Source organism: Aptenodytes patagonicus, chromosome 4 (genome assembly GCF_965638725.1).
Source record: "Aptenodytes patagonicus chromosome 4, bAptPat1.pri.cur, whole genome shotgun sequence".
Taxonomy (NCBI): Eukaryota; Metazoa; Chordata; class Aves; order Sphenisciformes; family Spheniscidae; genus Aptenodytes; species Aptenodytes patagonicus.
Genome location: NC_134952.1, coordinates 83,693,390 through 83,715,140, shown reverse-complemented (window position 1 = coordinate 83,715,140; position 21,751 = coordinate 83,693,390). Strand labels below are relative to the sequence as shown.

The 21,751-nt window shown below is 48.4% G+C and overlaps 2 protein-coding genes across 3 annotated transcripts in view; one reads left to right on the top strand and one right to left on the bottom strand.

Annotated features, from left to right (window-relative positions):
• SEPTIN11 (septin 11) overlaps positions 1–7,436 on the top strand; it is a 59,969-nt gene extending 52,533 nt beyond the window's left edge. The window contains exon 10 of one of the 2 annotated variants that reach the window (XM_076337428.1): positions 5,422–7,436. In XM_076337428.1, the coding sequence (XP_076193543.1) occupies positions 5,422–5,437 (16 nt within the window). In that variant the 3' untranslated portion in view covers positions 5,438–7,436. Of the gene's footprint in view, positions 1–1,141; positions 4,943–5,421 lie in introns of those variants that run through there. The other variant, XM_076337427.1, reaches the window with a different exon arrangement.
• A 6,173-nt stretch (positions 7,437–13,609) lies between these two features.
• The window catches only part of CCNI (cyclin I), a 35,061-nt gene continuing 26,919 nt past the window's right edge, over positions 13,610–21,751 (bottom strand). The window contains exons 3-7 of the mRNA XM_076337429.1: positions 21,199–21,333; positions 17,333–17,407; positions 17,026–17,166; positions 15,964–16,194; positions 13,610–15,316 (exon numbers count right to left, since the gene is read on the bottom strand). Coding sequence (XP_076193544.1) covers positions 14,858–15,316; positions 15,964–16,194; positions 17,026–17,166; positions 17,333–17,407; positions 21,199–21,333 — 1,041 coding nt within the window. The 3' untranslated portion in view covers positions 13,610–14,857. The remainder of the gene's footprint in view (positions 15,317–15,963; positions 16,195–17,025; positions 17,167–17,332; positions 17,408–21,198; positions 21,334–21,751) is intronic.

Below are 21,751 nucleotides of genomic sequence, written 5' to 3'. Positions count from 1 at the left end.
GGTTTTTTATACCTTTTTTTCATAATCTATTTCTCAGATTCCTGTAGCTTATGTGTTTTTCATCTAAAATTGTTGCCGCTCTGGCCTGATGACAGAAGTGTGCTGTTTTCAGGACAGCTCATCTCTGTACCGCAGATACTTGTGTGACTGTAGTATAGGCAGGTACTCAAGTACTTTCCTGAACGTGGGGCTGAGCATACTTATCAGGCCCCTGCTGTAATTTTGGGATGGGACTGCGCTTCAAACCTGAACAATCTGGAGATGGTTCCTGGCAATGGAATTGGCAAAACCAAATAGGAGCAGCAAATAGCCTTCTGGTGCTTGCCTGTTGTTTGGTAGACGGCCACATGCATGCCTCAACACATGCCGTTGTGATACTTGCTCATCCCCAACGCCCCCAGGAGCCGGGACAATCTGTTTGGGCTCTGTTTCTGTTTCTTTCAAGCTACTTCTGAAAACCAGATGAAAAACTTTTTTCCCCGTTTCCTCTCTACGTAATAGTTTCCAGTCCAATGTCTGGCCATCAAGGACCACGCTTAGTCCCAAAGCAATCCCTGAGCTATAACACACAGCTATACCCTGAGCTGTAACACATATGTCAGGGCCTGGCCCAGCGCCCTGTAAAAAGAGGGTTTTGTTGATGTCTGAAGGATTTGACTTGGTTCTGAAAGCTGATGTGCTGAAGTACTGGGAGACATTGTGGTGCCCAGGTCTGAGATACCCGAGTTTGGGTAAGGGCTAAGCACAGAGCCTTCTGCAAGAGTGCCTGTGTAAAGTAACCCAAACTGGACACCTGCAACCATACCACCCAGCCATGCACATTCCAAAAAAATGAAGCTTAAAGACACCAGCCGCTGTGCGGTTACAGACTGTAACCTTGACTAACTTATGTGGTTGGTTGTTCAGTAGTTCTGCCCCCTCAGTTTTCCTTTTTGCTTTTGCTTGTCGTAGGCTGGAGTAGAGCCCAGCCTCGAAGTGTAATTTCTTTATAATTCCATAATCCATCTGCATGCCCACACACCAGAGCTGGTTGCTGGTGTCGGCTCTCCCAGCTTTCTTTGATTTTGGTTTTTTTTTTTTCCCCATTTTGAGTTCAATTATTGCTAACTTTTTTGTTTTTTGTTCTTTTTTTAACTTGCAGTGCAAGCTTCACATAAAGCCTGTCAAGCCAAGGATGTTCCTGCATTCACCTGCTTTTGCAGTAATGTGCCTCTGCCATCTGTGTTCTTTCTTTTTTTTCTTTTTTTTTTTCCATTTTTTTTTAACATGAATAACTATTAACTCATCTAATAACATAGTGGGAACAAGAAGGAAGAAGGATTGGGTACAGGGCTGTATGCAACTGGAAGTCCAGGGGTGGGTGGAGGGGCAAGGTAACGATACCACGTATTTCCCTTGTCAAAACCAGCAGCAGTAAATCATTCTTGGCCCCAAATTTGAACTGAGAGTCAGGGCTGGAGGTCAGCAGCACGGGTGAGCGTCATTGACTGGATCAGGTCCTCAGTGCTGCTGGCTTACCCAGCTCTCGGAGGGCTGGCTGCGATAGCCCTGCGCTGAAGGGGTCCCTGGGTCTGCAGAAAGCAGCCTCAGGGAATTATTGCTGTACGAGAGTCACAGCCCAGTCCCCGGTGTGGCTAAACCCTGGAGTTTAGTCCGACCCACATTCCTTCAATAGCTAAGGTGTTAGAGCAATATGAGTCCTGCTGTTGGGGGAGAGGGAAAGGGGTATGTGTGTGTAGATAACAAAAGTTTAACTGACCTTGCATGCCATTACATTTGCATGATGTTTTTTATTAATTCCTGGTTTTGTTGTCTGACTTGATCATACTGGTTGGCTTGGATTTACTGTCATGTGCTGGCATATTTTTACAGCCACCCTTCCAGTTCAGTGTAGTAGCTACCTGCTGAATGCTGCGGTGGGAACCAAACGGCGCTGCAGGTGCCTGGGAGAAGGACCATTTCTCCTTACTGCTTTCCGTGTATTACTTGCCTGACCATAATCTCTGAAACCTCTCTTAAAATAGTGCCTGGTTTCCAACGTGCATGATCTTAGCAAGAGTTAGCAGCCCTTAGGGAACCAAATGCCTGGGCAGGGGGGAAAGACATAGCCTTCAACATACTCTTGGAGCCTCCAGGAGGATTCCTGCATGCACTTAAATACAGACTTGCAAAGCTGTGGGATCCAGAATTTCACGTCAAGGGGGAGAGGGCGCCTGGACACATATTCCCCGCATTCCCCACCGGCCCTCCTGCCCCAGGCACAATGTCCTGTTCAGCTGTCCCTTGAACATGCAAAGGAGACTTAGCATAAGCCAGGCCTCGCTCTGTGGCCAGCGCGGTGTGGAAATTGGTCTGTTTAATGTGTATTTTCTATGCTATTGCTTTTCGGACAGAGTCTTTCCCTTCCTTCCCAAGAAGTGGCGAGCCATGTTTACCCTATGACTTCTGGATTTCTTTCTCTTCTGTTGATGCACAGCCAGCAGTTCCACTGCTCCTAGCTAGGTAGTCTCCTGTTTCTTTAAAGCACTCTTAAAAATAACTCGCTCCACTTAAGTCTCACGCACTGCAGTTCTTTGCTTGTATCTGGGATGGAATTTCTTGCCTCTGGGCGGGGGGGAGGGGAAGAGGCAGAATTATCACCTTTTCTGAAGTGTTGGAGTGGGAAATGTGTTTGGGGGTTAGCTTTTGGGTCGTCTTGCTTTTTAACCCTCACTGCTTAAACATGGCTTTGGGAAGCAGATATTTAAATACGATGTCTTGGACAAACAGCAAAAATTGGAGATAAATAAGCTGGAAATAAAATAGTTGAGCCTTTTCTCCTTTTTTTTTGTCTGGTTTTGTTTTTGTTTTTTTCTTTGTTTTAAATCATACCTCCTGGTCTTATCAACCACGATGCACTTTTTGTCAGGTTAAATAGGTTTCCTAGGGCGGGATTTGGAAAAAGGAAACTATGGTTCTTGTGGCTTCTGGCAAACCCAGCTTTAAAATCTCGAGTTATCAAGGAAGAAGTTTAGTTTTTGGCATGGGTTTTTTACAGTCGCATCATATGCACGTCATTGAATGCTTGTGGCGGTATGCTTTGCTTCAGCTGTCCTGGTGCATGTCCTCTTTTTAATTAGCAGCGTTTTGTGCCAAGTAGAAAACTTAATTTTAACATTTATTTGTCCTGCTTCATTTAACAGCCCTTCAAGGGACATTTGGCAGGGGAAATCAGCTGAGTCTAGCTTTTTTTTTTTTTGACAGAAGGCTGTGGCCAAGTGCATTAATGTATTTTCAGTTGGGTTTCTTTCTCCAGCAAAAAGCAAGCTGTTTTGGAGAAACCGGGAATAAACCGTAAACTTGCAAAAGTTAAAGGTACTGTTTTGTTTTTTTGCCAAAGGAGATATTAATGACTTTTTTTTTTTCCTCCTTAAACCCCTGGGCCATGTTTAGCTTGTTACTGCTGCACTTCTTTCTTTCCTTTACTTATGCCTTTTTTCACAGTAGCCCCTGATTCTGCATGGATTAAATGATACACTCAAATCTAGTTGGATGTGCTTTCACCTTTGCATGTAAGTACAGTAGTAAGAGAGTCACCCTTTCTGCCTCACTACTGATATGAAATCAGTTGTGTTTTTTTGGGAGGGGGGTTCTTTAAGTCCGCTTACTTACAAGTGGCATTGTTAAAACTACTTTAAAACTTTCTGCAATAATCTGCTTTTGCTGAGATGTTGAAGAGAAGCCATAGGGAACATGACATCCAGCTCCTGTTGAACGCCTAAAGCAACCCTGCACAGCTTCTCTGCATGCCTGAAGCTAGCAAGCCAGCTGGTGAAACTGTGAACAGACGGTTGCATGGGCAAAAGCCTTGCTTGAGAGGCACTGCAGCCTTTAATGTGCGTTAGACAGCAATGATAACTAGCTGATAACGCTCCATGTTCCTGACAAGGTGGATTTCAAACCTTGGAATAATATAAAGGAGCAAGAAGGCACACTGAAACGTGTGTTTCGGAGATGATGGTGTTCCCAGGGCATGGAACGAACCCCCAGAATGGGAAAACAAACAAAATCCAGGTTGCTGAGAAGGGGCCGTGATTGCTCTGTAGAGGTGGGCACGCGTGCGTCCGGCAGTCAGCCGAAGAGGCGGAGATGAATAAGGGTTTGCTCCCCCAAAACCTCACTGGGGTTGCACAGTTACTTTCCAGGAGGGCAGTGAGTAGGAAGGCGCCCTTTGAGCTCATGTCATTAAATGTATTGCCTTGCATCTCCTGTGGTGTGTGGTGCTGCCGGGGAGGGGGGGAAGCAGTGATGGGCACCCACCCCGGGCTCCTCTGCAGCCTGAAAACTGCAACTCGTGTCACCCCCTCTGTGTGCTTTTGACGGCTTGAAATCCCGCCAAGGAGATCTGTATCTTTGTGTCTCTCTTTAAGCGTGTCTTTATTTAACATGACCAGTGTTTCTCCAGGTAGCTCTCATTCTGCTTCTCATAAAACGTCCAAGTGAGAATGGAAATGTCTTCTTGTGTGTGATCATATCAGATATGCTCATTTGAATCCAGTTACCATTTGCCCTTCTAAGATGTTAGAAGAGTACGTATTTGTCTCTTCTCCGAGGACCCTGGTTGCATTTGCAGTATATGATATCCATGATGCTCTCATCGGCGTGTATCAGCATGGAACTGTACAAATATGAAGGGTTTTTTTCAATTAACGGAAAATAAAGCTGTGAACAGCGGTAGAAATATTGTATTTGTATACATTTTTAATATCCTGTTTGCCTTAAACTATAGATGTAGAACTTTATTACCTTGCTATTTGAAAATAACCCATGTTTGTAACTAAATAATTGTGTAACCTCCATACAGTGTTAATGCAAATTATATGTATGCATCTGTTAGATATTGTCACTTTATTTGATGTTAAAATATTTCAGTTTTCAAATTACAAATTGAATAATAACCTTATAGCATAAGCTCAGTTATTTCTTGTCCGCGCTTTAGGTCACATATACAAATAGCGCCAACACTTGAAGTGGGGAGAGGAAATATATTTTTACGCAAACGCTTCGGTCTTCGCGTGCCCTTTGTGACTTTGTTTTGCTGTTGCCATTTTGTACCGGTGTGACAGAAGGGGATGAGGAAATGTGAGGTTTCCCGGCAGGTTGTTTTGTGCCTTTGAGATGCCTCTGTAGGTTTGTGCTGGTGTTTGTCAGTCACTTTTTGTGCCAGTCACGAGCTTGTTCTCCAGATCAGTCGGTGTCTTGAAGAGGTCCAGGCCTCTCTAGTGTAGCTGGTTTATATGACACCTCCCCAGTGCACTCTTCCCTTTGTGGCTTACTTTCTTTAAAATGTTATTCCTTCTTTTTTTTTTCCCCTCTGTCACTTTTTCATTTCAATTCTGAACCTCTGTTTCTTTTCTTTTCTGTTTTTCTCTTTTTCTGTAGCTTCTTCTTTATGTAACGGTCATCTTGCCAAAAGCCCCCACACCCTCTCTCCCAGTGGACAGTAGGGCACTGGAAGAGCCTGCGGCTACGGGCACCCCCGCCAGGAGAAGAGCCATCTCATTCTTCCATCACGTCCGCCCTTCTCTCCTTCCCTTTTTGTTTTCCACCTGTGCGTCTGAGGGTGCACTGTGCTGTGTGTCTCTATGCGGGATCTGTCTGCTCCCAGCGCGTCTCCGACAGAATTGAGGCTACCAAAAGTGACAGAGGTAACGGCTGGAGGAGAGAGCTTGGCCATAATGTGAGATACTGCACTGGGTTAGTTGTTGTTTTTCCTCCCTCCCCATTTTCTTGCCTTTTGCCGTAATATGCACGCGTTGCTGATGAGAAATACAATGACAGACTGTGGATGAGGGTGAGGGTGCACAGCTGGAGGACTTCATTTCTGCCTCTGAAGATCGAGGCTGGCTGCTTTGGACACCACCGCTTCATCACAAGTACGTCCTGTGCTCCTCTGACATGTGCTGAAAATAAGTCCTTAGATCTAGGTGACTTTTGGTCTTCAGTATGCAGTTGCACGAGGCGGAGGTGGCTGGTGTTGCATATTGTTGCACTGATGGAGCCTGTTCTGGACGGTCAAGGCCTTATTATTTTCTGGCTGATCTGCCTCTGTATGAGCAAAGTGGGTATCTCTTGTACAAGTGAGCTGCACTGACTTGTACTTAGATTAAGGGCTTCATTTTATTTTCAAGAAGCCCGATTAGTGATTATTTTTTTAACAATGTTGAATGTGGGGTAGTTGTTTATCTTCGTAACTTGTTTACTTTGGAAATTCAGTCAAAAAGCTTGAAAAGTACCAAAATATTGTTTGAAGGTAAAAAAGCAAAGCTTGTAAACTTGGTGTGTAGTGACCTCTAGCTGCTTTGGGATGGATGGAAGGAGACAGCCTGATCCTCTTGGGATGTTTTTCATGTGGGGTGATGCACTAATTTTTTTTTTTTAACCGAATACTAGTGATTTATTCTTCTCATCTGTGAACTTTAATCAAGGAATTGGCCTCCTTTAACCTGCTATGGAAAAGGTACTATTAAATAGTCTAGGTTTTGCCTCTTCCAATCTGTGTGTGAAGCGCAAGCTGCCAAGGGTCTCTGCTGAAATCTGCTGGGGGTTTTTCAGAAGCACAATATTTTTCAGCACTTCTCGGTGACAGGGTTAGATCAGTAGAAGCTCCCTCCAGCCGGGTGGCTATTTTTCTAAAGCGGCAGAAAAACTGTTTATCCCAGAAACATTTGCAACCAACTAAGTGACTTTAATAATCTTTCCGATTGTATCTATAAATATGGCCTTGTGCATATGCTGTAACGATTTACCTGGTATGTAGATGGAGTTTCTGACCGTTGCCCAAACCGAAGGGATATGGGTATTTGCACAAATGTAGCTTAGGACAGAATTTGCATTAATACCAAAAATGGAGTCTGCTCTCTAGGCTCCGGTGGGCTCAGGAGATACCTGCTGAGGGTCTGCTCTCCAGCCACCAGTGCTTACCGTGAGATAGCCAGATCTAGAAAACTTTTCACGTTCAGCCTTCTGAGGACAAAACAGAGTAGCTAATGCCTCATGGGTTGAGGCCTTGAGGGGGTATTGCTGGATTAAACCCCGCCTGTGTTAATTCTTCTCTTATTCTGCAAAACGCTGTGGATGCTTTGCTAACTGGGAAGAGGTTGCACCACTTGCAGGAGGGAATCCTTTTTGTTCTGATAGGGCTTAGGCAGCGGTGCTCGATGTGCACCGGGCCACCCATACCTAGCAAAAAGCGATGGGTTGAGCCACGTATTTTCTGGAATCAGTCATTAACTTTGCAGCCAAGGGCTGCTACGGGATTGGGGCATGCTGGTCCTTGAGCCACCCCTGTGCCTCGTGCAGGGCAAGTGTGATCTCCGGCCCGGGGTTCTCCGCACGTGAAGGCCGTCGCTGTTTACTGAGAAAATGACTTGTCCATTAAAATGCCCCATTTGCGAGTGCTGTGTCTTTTTTTCGGTGTTGGTGCCTAGGCCAGTCTGCAGCATCAGGGACCACCGCCTTGGGCCCCGGGGGCCTTGCTGTGGCTCATCTGTGCAATCGTCTTTGTGGTAGCCTCCAGCTTGCCAAAATACCCTACTGGTTACTCGCTCAGAGGCCAGCCCACCTGCCGGACGGCTCCCGCAGCATCCTGTGCGGTGAGACCTTCCCCAGTGCCCCTGTTTCGGGGTGGGAATCCTCTCCTTATGCTTCTCTCGTTCCCTAGACTTTTTTTTTTTTGATTTAAAAATTGCAGTATGAGTTTATCTGGTGGTAGTGGGAGTTTAGGCTGTAAAATCCCATCACTGTGCCATAGCCTCTCTCTTGAAAGAGTCGGTCACTTGTTATTATTTACTTCACTATCATGCATGGGCACAGAGCTATTCTGCTGAGCTCTACCTCGTGTCAGGTCACCCATGTTGTGCTGATGACAGTGGTTTAGGACCCCGGCTCAGTCATGGGTGGCTGGGCATCATTTTACTGCAAGTAAGAAGGAAAGAAACTAGGTGGTGATGGGTTGTTTGGGTTTTTTTATCCTGTACCTGAAGAGAGGCTATCGAGTGCTACTAACCCCATCACCTTACCCGTGTAGCTGTGCCCTGTGACTCTCTGAAATCTTGTGTCTGGCAGTAGGAAGTCATGACCAAATCTGCAGGTTGGCAACACTGAAGAAGTATCCCGATGGACCCCCATCTGCTGGGTCAGCCCTGGGCTTTTCAAGGAGCTCTTGAGACCTCTGCTTTTAGGGCATTTCTTTCTGGCCTTGGCAAGTGCTGGGCTGTACCGGAGGAGGTTGTTCTTCGTCAGCTGGAGGGACTTGAGGCTAGATGACCCACCAGTAGTGCTGCTGCGTCAGGAAGGTTTGAAGAGGGGCAAAAACCTTTTGTTGGTTGACTTCTAAACTCTAAACAGAAATTTATTTAAAGCTTGATATAAGGAGAAGCTAAATGCCAACACTTAAATGAACTGCCTTTATTTTGCAGCTCTAGAGTTTTGCTGTGCTGGTGCCTTGAGTCCTCCATGCAGCTCTGGACTTCATGTCTCCAGAAGGACATAGTGGAGTTAGAGAAGGGCACTAATGATAAATGGCATGGAGCAGCAGCCTGCCAGGTGAGACCGCAAAGGCTTGGAGGCCTCAGTTTGGAGAAGAAAAGGCTGAGATGAGAGGGAGGATCAGCCCCGCTGTGAGCTGGAGGTTGCAGCAGGTGTCCTCTAGAGGTCCCTTCCAGCCTAAATTTATTTGTGATTCTGTGTTACAAAGTCTGCTAAATTGTGATGGCAGTGGATGCCGACCTGCTAGTTACCTAATGGGCACGACTGGAACCAGAGGGGCACTCGGCTAGAAGGAAATCAGCTCAAAACATGGAGTAACTTCCTTACAGAGCAGGTAGTAAACTTCTGGAATTTCTTGCCCCAGGTTGTTGAGGCAGATGGTATCAGCAGAAGGTTTTGGGGTTTGTTGTTTGTTTTTTTTTTTAAAGGTAAATTCATGGGGAACAGAGCCATAAGGAATTTTAAGGGGGGGGGGAACAGAATGAAGCATCTGACTCCCATAATCTCCTCGTGGTGGATACTGGGGCAGAGGGAGGGGATCAGAGAGCAGAAAGCACGTACGGGCACTGCAAGTGGTGGTTGTAGCGAGACGCCTGTTGGACAAGGGGACGGGAGCTGAGGGCGTGTTGCTGAGGCTTTCTCACACCTCGGTGCTGGGGGGAAGGGATGGCGACGGGCCCTTTGGCTCGCTTCCTCCATCGTGTGCGGCTGTTACGGGAAGAGGTGTCAGCATGGGGAGGGGACAGCAGTGTGAAACCTGTTGTTAGACAGCCCAGAGAGGTTATTTGTATTCAGTGTCACCAAATGTCCCCAGCAGAGCTGGGAAAACCGCTTCATCCACAAAAGTGAGCGGGTGCCCAAGTTTAAAATAGTGCTTGTGGGCTTAACCCTCCTGTCGCTGCTGGAGGGTAAAAATGAACTTTAAGAAACTCCCAAAACCCAGAGCTAGGAACAGCTTCCAGGTTGGACGTGCCCCGTGGCACAAGCTGGGGGGGTGCAGTGCCGTGCTGCTGTCGGCCGCTGTGGGCTGGGGCTGGGTCGCAGCGTGTCAGCCAGAGGTGTTGACCTACCACCTACTTGAGGCATGAGCATCTCCCCCGTGTTCAGTACCTGCAGGTCTTGTGTAAGAGATAAATACTTCACGAATGGTCCCCCAGGCCAAGTAGAGTGAAGGAGGTGTACCAGCATCTCTCAGGCAGTGTTGTGGAGGAAATTGCAGAGGGGTTACTGCTATCATGTCTTTAAAGCAAACCCTTCTGGGACATTAAGGGAAGATGGGGTGCTGCAGAGAGTAACGGCTGCGCAGCGTGTAAAGGTGAGCTGGGATTATTGCTAGAAGGCATTTGAAACAAGTAGCAGTGCTCTGCTAAAACACGGCTGCCGTGCACTCGGGTGCTCCCTGGGTTTTGGGGGGGGACTGTGCTTGAGTAATAACATGCATAGTTGTATGAATGCAATGGTTTTATCCCAGCGCTCGCGAGGGAGATGAGGCGGCAGGGAACTGAGCCTGCAATTTGAAACTGGTTTCCCTTCCGGCCAGCCATTCACCTGACCCGTGTACTCTGCTGGACTCCTACCTTCACTGCTCTGGGCCCCCGCTGGAGCGGGCCGACCCTGGGCTCAGCATCTTTGGCACATCCGTGGCATTGAAGTATCAGGGTGCTATGAAGCTTGTGGGAAAGCCACGTGAACGTGAGGAGTCATTCTCCTGTGGGTAGCAGGGAGCCCTGGCAGCGCTCCAGGACAGCCCGGTGTTCTGATGGTGGGAACAGCGTACAAGTCAGCCCGCTACCATAGTAGCAAGGCAATGCTATGGGTAGGGGCCACGTTTGGACTGTGTCATCGCCTGGGTTGTTTTTGTGGGGAGGAAATGTGGGAAGTGAGAAATGTTTTTTCGCTCTGGCAATGCAGGTTATTTCCAAATCAGCTGGACCTTGCTACACGGGGGAGCTGATCTTGCTGGGATGGGCCTCATTTTCAAAGGCAAGTCTGTCTTTGAGCATCACCTTTTTAGCCACAAAACACCATAAATCTGTACACCAGTGCAGCCAGCAATGCAGATCTGTGTTCCCTGGGCTCCTTACTGGCCCCAGCTGGCCTGGGACACAGGTGGCCGCAGCACCAGCAGCAGGAGGAGAGCTGCAAAGCTGAAGAGCACCTCGTGACGTTGCTGCGGCCCCCTGTGGAGGCCTGCGTGCCAGCCCTGGCCTCCGAGACCCAGGCTGGCCAGTCCCCAAAGCACAACTCTCCCACGGCCAAGTTGACACCAGGGCGGGAGGGGTAAGCTGGTGCACTAAGTCTGGTTATGTTGCCCACGGCTCGCAGCAGAGCTGGGCACCTGCGCTTGGGGCATGGGTGGTTTGCAAGTTAATCCTCTGTACCCTGCTGCATCCGTACACCTCGATGGTGCAACCAGGCTCTCGGGTGTGTCAAGATACCACAGGCACAACTGGGCATTTCCTTTGTGGATGCCTTCCATACGTGGCGGTGGGTTGAAAGGGTGTGTTGAAAACTAGTGTGTTCACAGCAGAGGTAGAGAGGAAGAAAAGAGACAAGTTCAAGGGGCGCGTTTGCAGTTGCAGAGACTGGGTTTTTCCTGTTGCATCGGGAAGAGCAAAAGGCAACAGGATGCTGCTGGGCAACACAGCCAGAGAGCTGGCCCACAAGTGTCCTAGGGCCTGTGTGAGGACAGCCGGGCAGCAGCCTGTCAGCAGGACCCTGCAGAGGTAGGTGTCCCAAATGGGGGCCTGGTTTTGTCTGTCTGAACCTTGTTTTTTGTTGGAGGAGTTGCTGGTATCCGGGCAAAAGACAACCGGTGTGGATTTGTGCATAGTGCCAACAAAATAAAAAGGCAATCTGCTCAAACTGGGGCTGGGGTAGCGCCTGTGTGTTTGGGACTCAGGAGCACGAAAGCTCCCTTGGCAGCCAGGGAGGTTTTGAGTCCTGCCTCTTTCGGTATTTGCCTCGCAGGTGTGTGCTGAGTCAGGGCTGTGGCTTGGCCAGATTTGTGCAGCACAGGAAGGCTGGGAATGTTTCTGGGCAGTGACCCTTCCCAGTGTTGCGCTTAATACAGGGAGAGCCAGAAGCAGCGCTGTGTTTATTGAGCACAGTTCTGAAGGCAGTTGATGATACTGTAAAATTAATTTTGTGACTCATATGCTGCTTCTTGCTAGAGAGCTACCCCCCTACCCCTTTGCTGCAGAGAGCAAAGCTGTTGCTTTTCCCCAAAGCAACAAAAAAAGAAGCTCCTCTCCTCTGGTGCGCCTGGGGCCGAGGCAAGCTCAGCAGTTAGCTCAGTCACCGCAGAGCTCTTCTGGCAGGGCTGGCGCGAGCTGGGGATGTGCCTGGTGTGGGGGCAGCACAGGACCTGCTCTTGTCCTGTTGCTTTTCGGGAGGGGAAAACGGTGAGAAGGAAAGCTCCTACCTTCTCACAAAGTGACTCGCAACCACGCCTGTAGCACATATGTTAGAGGAGACCTGCTCCAGCAGCACCTAAATCTCTCCTTACGCCAAGCTTCCCTCCCTTCTGTTCCAGCCAGGCCCCTGCCAGCTGGCACAAGCAAACACCTTCCTTTTCCCAGCCCTGTGCTAACTCCTCTCCTTGTGCGCGTCTGCAAACGGGTTGGGGCTGTAATCGTCACGAGTGCCTGTGTGCCGATGCTGCCGAATGGGGTAGGGGGGAATGTGCCCTTTAAACTGGGAGGGAAGGAGCGTGTGGAGGGGGAGAAGCCAGTGGACGGTGAGGCTTAGATTTATTGCTGTGGGATGACAATGCCGTGGCACTTCGGTCCCCATCTTCTCTTCTTCCCTGAAGCGTGTCTCATACCGCTGGATGCCAACTAAAATAAGCTGTAGTCCCACCACAGAATTCTCCCCACGGTTTTGTACCGTGCAGGCCAGTATCGTCAGAAGGGTTACGAGTGCCCTGGCTCACCTCTCTCCGACTGCATACACAGCCGGAGCTCTTAGCAGCTGCTCCCTTCAGGACAAGCTGGACGATTCTAACTGCTGCTCACATGCAGCGAGCACAAGTGCACACAAAGACTCCCTTCTGTGCAGAAACCGCGGGTGCCTGGCTTGGCTGTCAAGGGGTGTGAAAATTACCTGGCTCTAGTCTTTCCCGTGCTAATGTTGTTATATCTGGTGTTGGAAATCGGGGCAGTTATTTTTATTTAGAGCTGTTATGCTGTGTAATTTAACTGAAAAAGATGTGTGCCTTGAAGTGGGTTTGAAGTAGTGAGCACCAGTATCATGGAAATCCTGCAGCGACGGGGTATTTTGCTAGGGGTGTGCTAGGTGAAGCCCTGAGACTTCTCCTGGCTGGAGAAAACTAAGCAGTGGGAAGAGAGTAAAGACAGGGACTAGTAATACCGTAAGGATGACAGGAAGGGAAGGAAGGCGCACACCCCTTTGAGAAATGTGGCCTCGGGAGGCGGTTTCCAGGACACTGGTAGGAAGAGAGCAGAAACCCAAGAAAAGTTTGTCGCAGTGGACTGTGCACAACAAAAAGGATGGCACCTCAGAGGACAGGAGGCAGGAGGGGCCGGCTCCTCCTGAAGTCCACAAGATCAAAGCCAGCCGGGAAAAAGGTGAGATTACAGAGCAGAATCTATAGTGTAATCTATGAGCTTAGAGGAAAGAGCGGAAATGAAGTCTGTGCTAACCTTTTTATTATCAAATGTGATTTTCAGTGGAAGGGATGTCAGGCAAGCAGGAATCGACAGCCAGCCTGGGTGTGGGAAACTTGACTCTTCAATGGGGCGTTCAGAATATCAAAAAGGAGACGGTTACAAGACAGGTGAGGTGGAGCGGTGTCTTGGCCGTGCACCGAGTGGCCCGTACTCAGCCTCGAAGGGGACCAGCCTGGTGACTGAGGAGGGAGTGAGGAGCACCAGAGCTGGGGCTAAAGCTGGAACCGCTGTAGAGGCAATGAGTTTGTTGCGCAGCTCCCCTGGCACCCCGGCTGCCCAGCCACCCTTAAAGCCATTTTCTCACAGGTCTGGCACAGAGCAGCTCCCTTGCAGCCTCCGGGTAAAACCGATCCTGAACTCAGGTGAAAAGCACAAAACAAGACTCGGAATCCAGGACAACTTTCTTTATTGCTACCAGAAGGCTTTCATCAGTACAATGGCTCCAAATACGATACCTTTCTCAGGGCTGTGGAGAGAGCTTACAATTGGGACAGGTCATTCTGAGAAACAGAGGTATAACATTTAAGAGACAAGTTTTTAAAGGTTTTACTCTTGGTTAGAAGTTACATGAACACAAAACTTTAGGGTTAGGGTCTTTTGTTTTGGTTTTGTGGCTGATAATTACACGCCTTTCAAACCTCAGGCGTATGTAGCTGCCCCAGCACCTCACCGAGCGTGTGCTGGTCACATGCTATGCTTATAAACATCTGGGAAAAACACAGACTGCAGAATTTAAGGTTTACGCTTGACGTAGAGAGTCAAGCGTTGGTGAAAATCCACACTGAGTGCAACGTTTCTTGGTGCAAACAAAAAAAAGAAAAACCGTTTTTGTTCAAGTGATACAAAATCCATGAACTGCTTTCGGGGTTGGAAAACACAAACTGTTTAACTTGGAGAAGTCTCCGTGTAAGTAAGGTACAGAGCACAGCGGCTGGCCGCCCTAGTGTTCTTCTAGAGTACCTTCACACTCCTGTGGTTATACTTAAGTGTGGAGCAGCTTGCCAGAGTTGTTTTTGGTTTTTTCCTGACTAACCTTTTATTTAAATCCAGTTTTTAAATATTATCACATTTAAACACCAAAGTGCTAACAAAACAAAAAAGGTCTTTTTGTTTAGAAAGGAAAAAGAAAGTTGTCGTGAAGGTCAGGTAGTACAGAACATCATGCACAAGACTTGCTGAGAATTAAAAGAGGAGCAAGCAGAAAGAGAGCGAGGAGCAGATGGAAATCGGATCAGAGAGGTGTTAGTTGGCTGGCAAACCTGGAACAACTCTGCACGACTGATGTGAGCTCTTGGACGTGGAGAATGGGTTACAATACACAGGAGCAGAAAAACAGTGGAACTGACAACACTAGGAAGAAACAATTTTTTGCTACTTTTTTTGTTTGGTTTTTGGGTCTTTTTTTAGATTTTTTATACTTTTTTGTGTTTTTAAGTGCTTAAATAGTGGAACTATAATTAGCCGCACGAGAAAAAAATTGAAAGAAGGGTTGGGATTTTTTTTTTTCTGTTTTTTGGCTCCCTTCAGTTCAGCCTGACAAGGTATGGCCCCTTCTCCCCCCCACTGAGAACGCAGGATGCCAGGTTCTGCGTGGTTTCTAGAGTAGCTATGGTGGAGCAGGTGGTGTGCACTCACAGCTACATAACAGACACGGGCTGTAAAGGTGGACAAGGGGAAACGTTGCCCTCCTGCCTCGAGACATCAGCGCCACAAACAGAGCCCACGTTTTCAAGAGCCACTACCTCTGGAGCGATGTCTTCGTTGTAGAGACGCTTGATACCGTCGTAGAAGTCATCCACTTCCATCTCTTCCACTTTACGCTTGGCAGAGGCTTGCTTGCAACCGCTGGGAGCTGGCAGACGCTGGTAGAGCGCGGCTGTACCTGTGACTGGCACTTCTGGCCTGCCGTTGTCCTTGGAGAAACCTGGCCCTGGGACAGAGGAGGGCTGGCATTTGAACACTCCTCTGTTACAGGTCACCAGGGTATGCTGGAGGGGACTGTAGACATATACAGAATTGGGCAGCAGAGAAGACTGCAGAGTGGAAAGGTGATGTGCCACAAGCTCCCGGCAGTGGATCAGTTGTGAGCTATCCATCTGGAGTGGGAAGACAAGCAAAGATACCGGCATTCGCGGGATCACTGCCGTGGAGAGGAGAGGCTGTCAGCCAGGGCAGGGCTAGGGCTCTGAACACACCGGCCACCCGCGCACCTCACTTCTTAATGACATGCTGGATGCAGGAGAAAATAAGTGATAAAGGATCGGAAAGACCCCCAACATGACGACCTTGTAAGATACGGACCCCTGCTCCTTCTTACACCTCATGGGAATAGCGGGGGGGGAAACCTGTCAGATATTAAAAGGTTTCACTGCATGTTTTTAGCAGCTCGAGTGTTTGTCTTTCCGGTACTTGTCAGACCAGCCCGTATGCTTACAGTGAATGGCGGAGTGGCAAACTAGAGTTTTCTCCCCAGTGTGTTATTTTTCTCCCTGGTGCAGAGAGAGCCCGTATACATCAGGTGCTTTGTCACCTGCTGCATGCAGTCAAGATCAAGACTCTGCAGAACTGTCCCTTCAGGCTGAAGCACGACCGTCCTCGCAAAAGCGTAACTGCAGGCAGAGATCGGCAGCTAGGGAGCTGAAAGCCCCGGTTGACTTGGATCACTGGAGTACTGAGCAAGATGCAGCCTTCTGTGGCCCCTGGTCCCTCCCTGCCGCAAGGCGCGGTGCCAGCACTCCCTCACCTGTGCCTTCTGGAGCAGCTCGATGATGAGAGCCAGCCAGTCGGGGAGCAGCTTCTCCAGCTCCAGGCTGACAATGGCCAGCGCCAGCATGGAGCCCTTGAACTGCAGCAGCTGGTAACAGGCCATGCAGTGCAGCAGCTGCTTGGTGAGCGCCGCCACGTGCTGAGAGGGACTCAGCTTGGGCAGGATGGTCAGTAGCTGAGGCCTGCTGGACACCGCAACTGCGTGGAACTGGGGGGGGAAACAAGCACATGAGGCAGCTGGTGTCACCGACAAGGCAACCCCCACAGGCAAAGCCAGGTCAGACCTCAAGAATGGCATGCGACATGTCTTTGACGCACAAGGATCCTCCAGCTTAACCTTCAAGGCAATTTCCACACCATGGAAAAAAAACAATGCGTTGAACCCATCAACAGCTTGGTGCAGCCTTTCTGGTGGGACCTGCCATCATACACGTCATCTGCCTGGGGACCAGGCTTCTCAGGGCTCTGCAAAAGGCTATCCCCTTCCACCCTTCTCTCTCAACAACACAGGTTTGGCAGTTCAGGTGTCCTAGACAAAACCTCCTCGAGCAAGCAGAGAGGATGAAATCCAACAGAGAACCTCAGAACGCTTTCCTTCCCTTTGTCTTAACTCATCCACGAGTCTGGTTCTCTGGCCATGCCTCTCTGTAGCCGGCACAGAGCACACCCATTGCCCAGCAGAGGTGCTTTCTCCATGGTTGTACTTACTGTTTTCATGCTGCCTGGCATTCAGCTTTGAGCAAAACCACTAGAAATTAAGACTTAAGGGGCAGGTTTTTGGGAGCTGTGAGTGTTAGCGTGTGGTTTAACATGCCTCAAAACAGGTCAGATGGCAGGCCCACGTTTTGGAAATGGCACCCAAAGTGTCACAAGTCTGCTCTGAAATTCTCTGGCAAGGCTTTTTCTTTCAGCAACTACTTGTATGGAGGAGTTGCGAACACATCCTGAGGTCTTCACTCCCCTACAGGTAGAGTTTTTGTCTAGGTACCTTATTTACACCGACAGACACTGGAAAGAATGTAAATAGCCCCTTACTTACAATATGAAGGAAATCCAGTGGCGTTGCCATGTGAAGATCCCAGTTCAGTTTATCCAGGATAATCTTCTCCATTCTGCGAATTTCAGCTGGAGAACAACCACAAAAGCTATCCCGAGCCAACACCTTCAGTACTGGAATCCTCTGCAAAAGCCAACGCAAAAAAGACACGAGAGAACCAATCACTATAGAAATTACACAAAACGCTTCATTCCTGTCCTGGCAAGCGTTAGCCGCCATGTGCAAGGAAAGGCAGGACTGGAAGAGTATCTATTCAGACAATGCTAAGGTAGTAAGAACAAAAAATTACCTCATCTTCCTCAATGGTCTTTGCAGCAAGGAAGAAGCAGCTGATTGCAATACAGTTCAAGTACTTTGGACGGGCCTATGGTACAGAAGAGCAGAGAAGTCTCTGTGTGAATGTGATGCAAAAACGATGCCTAATCCTTTCTGGCTGGACATCCTAAGCCCCAGGGTCTCAGCTGCCTGTGCGACGCGTTCTGGATCAGCAGGCTGACCTCCAGCTACGCCACGGCGGTGGCAAGCCGTGCCAAGCAAAAATCCGTAGTCCATGACATAAGGCAGAACAGCAATCTGCCAGCCCCATGATCGTAATTGGCACCCACTGATGTGCGGCGCTGGAGTGGAAAGAGCTTGTTTTTAGGCAGTGCAGTAGAAACAAGAAGGAGAAAATCAGAAGGGCCAGATTGTCACCTGGCAAAAAAACATTGCCACTCCACCTGCTTCAGCAGAGCTCTGCTGTTAGTGCTGCTGGGGGCCAGACACAGAATAGGAAGGAAAAGAAGAGAATCTAAAAATGCTGTCCTTGCCTAGGGAAGTGTAAAACACCCATAAAAATCACCACTCACGTAATCTTGCACTGCGGTTCTCAGAACTGTGGCCCAGGGATCATCGAGGGAGAGCTGGTCCCTTCTACAGTGAGTTGTTTAGGCAAGGTAAGTGAAATTTGGAGGGGAAAGGGTGATTTTTTTTTTTTCATGTGTATCAAAAACTCCTTTTATGGGCCTCAGGTGGGGGGGTGAGGGGAGAAGCAGGATGCATGGGCTGTAAATATTCAGATAGTCCCTGTGGTGGACCCAGACTAAGCACACGCTCCAAATACGGCGCATCTGCTGGAGTTTTTGCTTAGCAGCGATCTTTGTCCATCTGACCGTCTGACAAAGGACTGCACTTCCAGCATGAGCGTAAAAACCACAGGATGTGTCCACCTGCTCCTTAGTGGCTGGGGGTTCGGAAGTGCAGAGGCACTGTTTCTAAACCTTGTCGCAGCCGAGTGAATAGACAGCTGCAGAGCCATGCCCCCAGCCCTCCAATAGCCTGCTGGCAACTGGTCCTCTCCTGTCCACGTTAGGAGATGCTGAAAGCAAAGGTAAGTGAAAATCCTGCACTGAATGCGAAAGGCTACTTACAGCCGGAACTGTTGCCATGATTTTATTCTTGCTAGGTAAATTTTAGCAGATGCAACAGAGCTATGGGGTGGCTGAAGGGTGAGATGCTGCACGTTACGCTCATGCAGTGAGCTGTCAGGAAATCCAGAACACTGCTTCCAGAAAGCAGCAAGAGAAGAACACAGGATCGTGTCCAAATTGAAGAGCTTCACCAACGTTCAGCCTCAGTTACTTACAAAGGGCTATACTATGCCTAGAGCTTTGGCGTTCTAGTTTGGCCATTTAAACTTCAACTTAAATATGTGTAGAAAATCCACGCTTGGGGGCGGGGGTGTGCGTGCACACGTCTGCTTGCGCATTCAGGTGTCACTGAAAGCAAAGAGAATAAACTCCCTTAGGGCAAGACTGGAACTTGTTCTTGACCATGCAGGCAGGTTCAAAGAAAACTGTCCAGTCAGCACAAAATAACGTACAGCAAAGAAGGACACCTTCTGTGTCGTATTCAGGGAAAAGCGGGTCTCTAGAGCAGGTTCCTACCATCAGGGAAACTTTTTCTCCCCTATTTTCTCCCCATTATTTTTAACAATAATTTTGTCTCCTTTTTTTCCCCAAGTGCATCCCCTCTAGAGACTGACCTGGAAGGAACAACTGTGTCTTTTGCCAAAGCATGTTAAAACCCAGTCGCCCATCCTGGTCTCCTACGGGAGCTTCTACCTGTCTTGCCTGCTCCTCATACGTGGGCAAGTGCCGCTGAGATTGGCTGTAAACACGGCTCCGCTGAGGGTTAACGAGTGCTGTGTAGTGAGTTACACCAGAAGCTGCTGGCTGGGCCTCCAAAGCATGACTGGGTAACAGCCTTAGGGGCAGCCAGTCCGAGCAATTTCAAAGCGTGTTCACGGTGAAAGGAAGGGACTAGTTGTCTTAATAATCAAGTCCCACACAGTAGCGCCTGGTAAAAAAAACAGGAGTTAAGCTGCGTCAAAGGAATGACGGCTTTATGGGAGCGGAAAACTGGGGGAGGGAGCACGAAGCCCTGAGCTGTTTGAACCCAGACAAAACACCTTTCCACATTGCCGCTCGCTGCCTGAAGCACGCAGTGGACTCCTTAGTCATATTCTCGTACTTTCTTTGCAGACTCCTTGGCTGCTGCAAATTACTGAAAGAAAAACCGTACTCGAGGGCATTAGCTGTCGAGGGAGTTAAACCTATTTCCCATCTCCGTGTTTCAGGAAATCAGCTACTTTGAGCTCTCCTTAAAAATAAGAACTTCCATGGCTTGTAATTAAAATATCAATATTTATTAATACTCGAAGGGTAGGTTAATGGATGATGTCACTTGCATTCTACCAAACTAAGTCACATTGAAATGTAAGTGCACAGGCTGAGAATACATTATTCTGCTTAGATCTCCGAAGCTATATTGCTTACCTAACAGTGTTGGTGATGAGATTAGACACACAGGCAGATGAGACTGGGGATTTGCTGAGCACGGAATGTAACTGAGCAAATATGGCAAGAGATAAGGCTACCCACAGCCTGACTTCACAACTCAAGGCCAGGGATTTCGGGTTGACCCACAGTTTGTTCAGTCACTTGCGCGGGGCCAAAACATGGCCCAAGCACAGCACATCTAACATGCTTCCGTGGCAGACTTGCAGAGACAGAAGAGCAGTGGATCCCAGTTGCAGGTAGCCCAAATGCTGATTTTTAACTTGTCTTTTTTAAGCAGTTTCTAGGGCATAACAGCCTTAAAACCAAACGGGCATATATATATATATTCTCCGTTCTGTTCAGCACAGCAGGAGTGGACAGCCTGTCATTCTGATGGCCTGCACCCATGCTTGCTTACCTTTCTCCTTCACGTCTGTCTGACCTGACATCAGTCTTAAGCTCTTAGTCTGTCAGACTGGCTATACAGCAGGTTAGTAGTGAACTACTCCCCCAGAAAGCAATCCCTTCTGGCTGTATCTTCTTCCCCCACCTTTTTTGTTTCATTAGCACGCTTGTCAGGCCCAAACTTGTCCTCAAACATTTATTTGTTTCCTCCAGCTAGTTCACTGCTAGCAGGTGCTCCCAGCAATTCTAGGTGGTAGAAATGAGATTAAATGCAGTTAAAACACCAAAGAAATTAAAAGGTGAGCAGGGGCTTTTCCTGACTTTTCTGTCAGAGGGCACTGGGCCTCGATTTCTAACTGCGGGCTAGTAGGCATTTCGTTTAGGTTAAGGTAGAGACTGTTCTCTTTAGATATAAAGCATAAGGTCTATGCAGCCTCTTTTTCTGGTTACTTAAAGGAACAGGTACTGTGCCGAGGCAAATCCAATATTCAAACCAGGTTAAGAGCGAGTGCGTAATTGAAGAGGAAGGTGCTTCTTTTCTCTTAGGTTAATATACATTTAAACTAATGAGCTGCATTACCTGAAGGAAATGGGCAGAACAGAGGAGAGAGGGAAAATATTCTTGGCAGGTATAAGGACTGGGTCAGTTTCCCGAGAACTGTGTGTTCTCGTTAAAGCCATGGTTACTTTCACTGGGCGAAAAACGACTACGGAAAGAATCTACCTCCAAAAGTTCCTGGCGGCAGTGTGTGCTGCCAGGTCCACAACCCGAAATTAAGCTCCTGGAGTAGTGCAGGTACCATCCTATACATGTGTGAGAGCAGAGGGGGAAGTAAGCGCTTCCGTACAGCCCCACCACTAGGACTGTACACAAAAATAGTGGAGTGGGTGGTATAAATCTATTTCAGTTTATGTATGTGTGAATATTTACCTTTACTGCAGCTAAAAACCTGTCCAAAAGGCTGATGGCCAGGGCGAGCGTTTCTGGATAAAGGTGGAACTGGTATTTGAGCTTGGCCAGCCACTGAATGACCTCATCCCTCTGCTTTGGAGAAATGGCTACATCCTGTTGGAGAGAAAAACAAACTGTTCTTATACACAGGCTGAGCAAGTCAGAAAAGACCAAACATTTTACCTCCGCAGGAGATAGTCAGCACGGAAACAAAGCCTCCTTTGGAAAGGGGGAGGCCCTCCAGCCAGCCTCAATCACCACTTTGTTCTTGCAGTTACTTACCCCATCTCAAGAAACAACTTTCCTTACAGCCACCTCAAACATCACTCACTGTACGTTGGGGAAAAGAGGAAGGATGTCTTGTACTTTCTCAAGTACTGACAGGGTGTTCTCTGGCTTAGCTCTTAAGAGGGTTTTTTTTTTTTTTTTTTTTTGACCTTCTTCGAACCATGTACCTACACAGAAATGCCCAGCTTGAACAAAACCAGACGTGCTATGGCAGCCTGGCTGGGGCACAGCTCCAGACAAACAG